At 39.3% G+C, this 4836-nt stretch overlaps 1 protein-coding gene across 3 annotated transcripts in view; it reads right to left on the reverse strand.

Annotated features, from left to right (window-relative positions):
* Positions 1–729: 729 nt before the first annotated feature.
* Positions 730–4836, reverse strand: part of LOC107563593 (E3 ubiquitin-protein ligase synoviolin-like) — a 7686-nt gene continuing 3579 nt past the window's right edge. For 2 of the 3 annotated variants that reach the window (XM_016248484.1, XM_016248485.1), the window contains exons 10-17: positions 4373–4489; positions 4122–4279; positions 3891–4040; positions 3664–3804; positions 3510–3556; positions 2682–2818; positions 2480–2592; positions 730–1467 (exon numbers count right to left, since the gene is read on the reverse strand). In XM_016248484.1, coding sequence (XP_016103970.1) covers positions 1298–1467; positions 2480–2592; positions 2682–2818; positions 3510–3556; positions 3664–3804; positions 3891–4040; positions 4122–4279; positions 4373–4489 — 1033 coding nt within the window. In that variant the 3' untranslated portion in view covers positions 730–1297. Of the gene's footprint in view, positions 1468–2479; positions 2593–2681; positions 2819–3170; positions 3284–3372; positions 3557–3663; positions 3805–3890; positions 4041–4121; positions 4280–4372; positions 4490–4836 lie in introns of all 3 variants that reach the window. The other variant, XM_016248486.1, reaches the window with a different exon arrangement.

Raw genomic sequence — 4836 nt, forward strand, 5'->3', positions numbered from 1 at the left:
TGGTAAGGGGCGTAACATTTCCGTCACACGCTTGAGGTATTCGGCCAATCACAATGCACTGGATAGCTGGCCAATCAGAGCACACCTCGCTTTTCAGACCGATGAGCTTTGTAAAAATCGACGTGTTTCAGAAAGGCGGGGCATAGAGGAGAAACAATAATGTACAGTATGTGGAAAATAATGTGTTTTTTAACTTTAAACCGCATAAACATTTAATTACACCAAATACACAAAATAATGTTCTTTTTATCAACATCATATGACCCCTTTAAAGATTATTATCTTAGGTTAATGGTCATTATGACATTTATTTTTTTGTACTTTAGTTTGGAGTAGGTATGATATTTAAAAAAAATTTAACAAGTCTCATGCTCACCAAGGCTGCATTTATTAAAATAATTTTTCAGCATCATTACTCCAGTCTTCAGTGTCACATGATCCTTCAGAAATCATTCTAATATACTGATTTGCTGCTCAAGAAACATTTCTGATTAGTATCAGTGTTAAAAACAGTTGTGCTGCCTAATATTTTTGTGGAAACCATGATACATTTTTGTTCAAGATTCAAAAGAACACCATTTGTTTGAAATCGAAATCTCTTGTAACATTATTAATGTCTTTAATGTTACTTTTAATTAACCGATTCCTTGTTGAATACAAATATTTAAAAAAGAGCATACTGACCCCATACCTTTAAATGGTATAGTTGATAAACTCACTAGACATACGTCTCCTTCGAACAATTTATTGTGCTGTATGTACAGATCCTCCTATTAAAACACTTTATACATTATGTACAGTAAGTTAATTTAGATATTTGGTTAAAGATAATCTTTTACCCATAACCAAAGTTAATCTAAGAAAAAAATCTACGATGTAGCGCTTGAAATAATGAAAATACACAAAGAAGGGGAAAACATCAAGTTTTAAGGGCACACAAGAAATCAACAGACTTTGTTCCTCTGAGAAACAGAAATCACATTCAGAGAGGAAAGTCTCAGCATTACTCGAGTCAGACGTCACAGCGGACTTTCAAGGTGCAAGGTTTTTTTTATCCTTAATATCTTTATGTGTGGTTACCCAGAAACCAGTTCTCTGCCCCAGTGTCTTCCGTACGCGTTACACTGACAAATCCTCCACACAATGGGAAGTGCTTGATGTGCCTCATTTAAATGAACATATAAGAACACATGAACTTTCCTCAGATAATCTGACATCTCAACATGCCAAGTGCCCAAGAGAAGCATTTCTACTGTCAAAGTCAATTCACAATTGCACGTTTAAATGGATCACGTCATCAGTGGTCAGGAGTATTAGTGGTCTCCAGTTTACGCAGGCGACGTCGTCTCAACTCGGCGGCATTTGGCTCACTGTCATCCTCATCTTCATCCCCCTCCTTCCTGTCTTTGTCCACTCCTGTGGTTGAGTCTGGTGGAGAAAAGCCTGTAGCCCCATTTACAGATCCATCTATGAACAAGAGAATACCCTGGAATCAACATACAACCCTGATGCCAGGTAGCCACTTTTAATGGCTACATACTTGTGTGTCATAGCATGTCAGTATATTGATTTAAACAAATTTTTTTTTTTACTTTTTATATGAATTAAAAAAAAATGTAAACCTAAAATCAGCAAGCTTTTATTTAGGCGGGTTGCTGCCAAGTATAGGCGCTGCAGAGTGAAGCGCGTCAGTTTCAGTTTCTCAGTTTTGCTCTGAAACCGGAAGCGCACAGCCTAAATTTATGCATTCAGTTCGAATAGAAATATTTATACAGTATTACTCGATCTAAAACAGTGATTGTGTGTTAACAGCTGTCAGCCATGTTAGTATGCAAATGAGCCGTCTGAACTTTTACCCAGCGCATTTTTTATTTTGGTCGCTCTTTTTCACCATTTATGTGCACCCGTTTATTTATATATATATATATATATTAATGTTTTTAACATGATCCTTCAAAAATCATAAATAAATATGCTGATTTGGCACCCAATTTTAATTATTAATAATGGTTCTTATTATCATCAATGCTGGAAAAAGTTTTTGTTGCTTAATATTTTTGTGGAACCTGATCTTTATTAATGCATCTTTGCTGAATAAAAGGATTTCTTTCAAATAGTAGTATCATGGTTTCTATAAAAATATTAAGCAGCACAACTATTTTCAACATTCATAATAATAAGAAATGTATCTTGAACAGCAAATCAGCATATCAGAATGATTTCTGAACAATCATGTGACACTGAAGACACACACACACACACGTTTACTTAGCCATCTAAATGGGGACATTACATAGACTTCTATTGTTTTTATATACAGATAGTTATACACTTTTTAACCTCCCCAAATGGAGGTTTTTGGCGATTTTGCTCACTTTTGGGTACAAATTTGTCCCCAAAATATGGTTAAGTACACATACACACACACACACACACACTAGCTTAGCCATTCAAGAAGTTGTGGCATCATTCTACTCACCGCTCTGAGCCTCGTTCTCCTGACTGGGAGTTTCCGTGTTGCCCGTGGAGGAAGAGGACTCCACATTCACCGATGTACTCGTCTCACCAGCGTTGGTTTCTGATCTTGGAGGACTAAACAGAAAGTAAAAAAAGAAAGAAAATATGGGAATTTCTGAGGTAGGAACTTTTTATCAAACGAACCTCAAGCCATGTTTGCATACCTTAATGTAGCCACCGTGCTGAGGTAGTGATGAATGTTGAGCATGGCGGCATCCAGCAATGTGTGGATGTTGTGAAGGCACTGCAACCTGGCTTCCAAACCCCGCCTGCCCTCCTGCTCCAGTTCTCTGAGCTCGGCCTCTGACAAAATATTAAGCAGCACAACTATTTTCAACATTCATAATAATAAGAAATGTATCTTGAACAGCAAATCAGCATATCAGAATGATTTCTGAACAATCATGTGACACTGAAGACACACACACACACACGTTTACTTAGCCATCTAAATGGGGACATTACATAGACTTCTATTGTTTTTATATACAGATAGTTATACACTTTTTAACCTCCCCAAATGGAGGTTTTTGGCGATTTTGCTCACTTTTGGGTACAAATTTGTCCCCAAAATATGGTTAAGTACACATACACACACACACACACACACACTAGCTTAGCCATTCAAGAAGTTGTGGCATCATTCTACTCACCGCTCTGAGCCTCGTTCTCCTGACTGGGAGTTTCCGTGTTGCCCGTGGAGGAAGAGGACTCCACATTCACCGATGTACTCGTCTCACCAGCGTTGGTTTCTGATCTTGGAGGACTAAACAGAAAGTAAAAAAAGAAAGAAAATATGGGAATTTCTGAGGTAGGAACTTTTTATCAAACGAACCTCAAGCCATGTTTGCATACCTTAATGTAGCCACCGTGCTGAGGTAGTGATGAATGTTGAGCATGGCGGCATCCAGCAATGTGTGGATGTTGTGAAGGCACTGCAACCTGGCTTCCAAACCCCGCCTGCCCTCCTGCTCCAGTTCTCTGAGCTCGGCCTCTGACATGCTGGACAGAGTCGATGGTGGCGGTGGCATGGATGACACTAGTAAACACAGGGGTCACAGATTACTCAAATATATCTTGCAAAAGCATTTTTTTTTTCAATGATGCATGATATTATAGTGTCGCATTTTGACCACTCTGACATACTAAAGGGTGGAGGTGGAGGCATCGGCAGCCATGGAGCTGATGGGAAAGGTGGAGGCATGGAGAAGGGGAATCCAGGCATTGCTCCGGGAGCAGCAGAGGCACTGTCTGCATTTGGCTGGGTCGAGCTGCTGGCTCCTGATTCTATCCGACACAATGTGAAAATTATTATGAGAATCATGGGTATTCCAGCTTTTCACAGTGAGGTAAGATAAATAAGAGCTGCTGACCTGCTCCCTGGGCCTGTGTTGCAGTGGTGCTGGTCTGTGGAGTGTCAGTAGCTGCCTGTGCACCTGGGGCAGCAGGAGGAGGCACGCCTGGGAAGGGACCCCAAAAGGGAAACAGACCCGGAGGAAACTGAGGCATCATACCTGGAGCAACTGCACAGAAGAGTAACCATGGTTTACGGAGAACAAACAGCCACATCAGCAGATTAATCGGCCAGGTTTTGATGTTTTTACCATTGACAGGTGGAGGTACGGGGGCATTAGCAGGAGCAGCAGGGGCAGGTGCTTGTGCAGGAGCTGGGGCAGGAGTCTGGTTTGGCTGGGACGCTCGGAGGACATCCATACGACACGTCGGACACGTCTGCTGTCTTTGGAACCATGAGCGAAGGCAACTACAATGAGAGGAACGAACTATTCAGAATATGCATGCAGATGTCAACACCAAAGAAACCTGAGATTTTTTTCCATAAGCAGAGGAACTGAACCTTGAGTGAAAGATGTGGTTGCACGGCAGTTTCTTGGCTCCAGTCACCATCTCTTCTCTGCAAATGATGCACACATTATCAGTGGCTTGCAAGTCTTCAGGGGTGGCATCTGGATAGCTGTGACAAAGCATGGCAGTCATTGATTAGTATTACTAAAATTATTAACACATACTAAACATATTAAACACTGCACAACATAAAAAAACCCCACTAAATATACAACAGAAATAAATAAAAACATTGCAAAATAATTAAACTGTGAAACAAACAGCCCAATATTAAGGAAAACATTAAATACAAAATGTTTTTTTACCTAAAAAATATTTAAAAACTATATAAAAAGAATATAAATTAATACTTCAAATATTAAACATGGCCCAATATTAAGTTATTAAAATAAACAAATGGAATTTTTCTAAACAAATAAAAAAAATAAAACGAAATTATAAATATATATATATATA

Source organism: Sinocyclocheilus grahami, unplaced genomic scaffold, assembly GCF_001515645.1.
Source record: "Sinocyclocheilus grahami isolate Dianchi unplaced genomic scaffold, SAMN03320097.WGS_v1.1 scaffold880.1, whole genome shotgun sequence".
Lineage (NCBI taxonomy): Eukaryota > Metazoa > Chordata > Actinopteri > Cypriniformes > Cyprinidae > Sinocyclocheilus > Sinocyclocheilus grahami.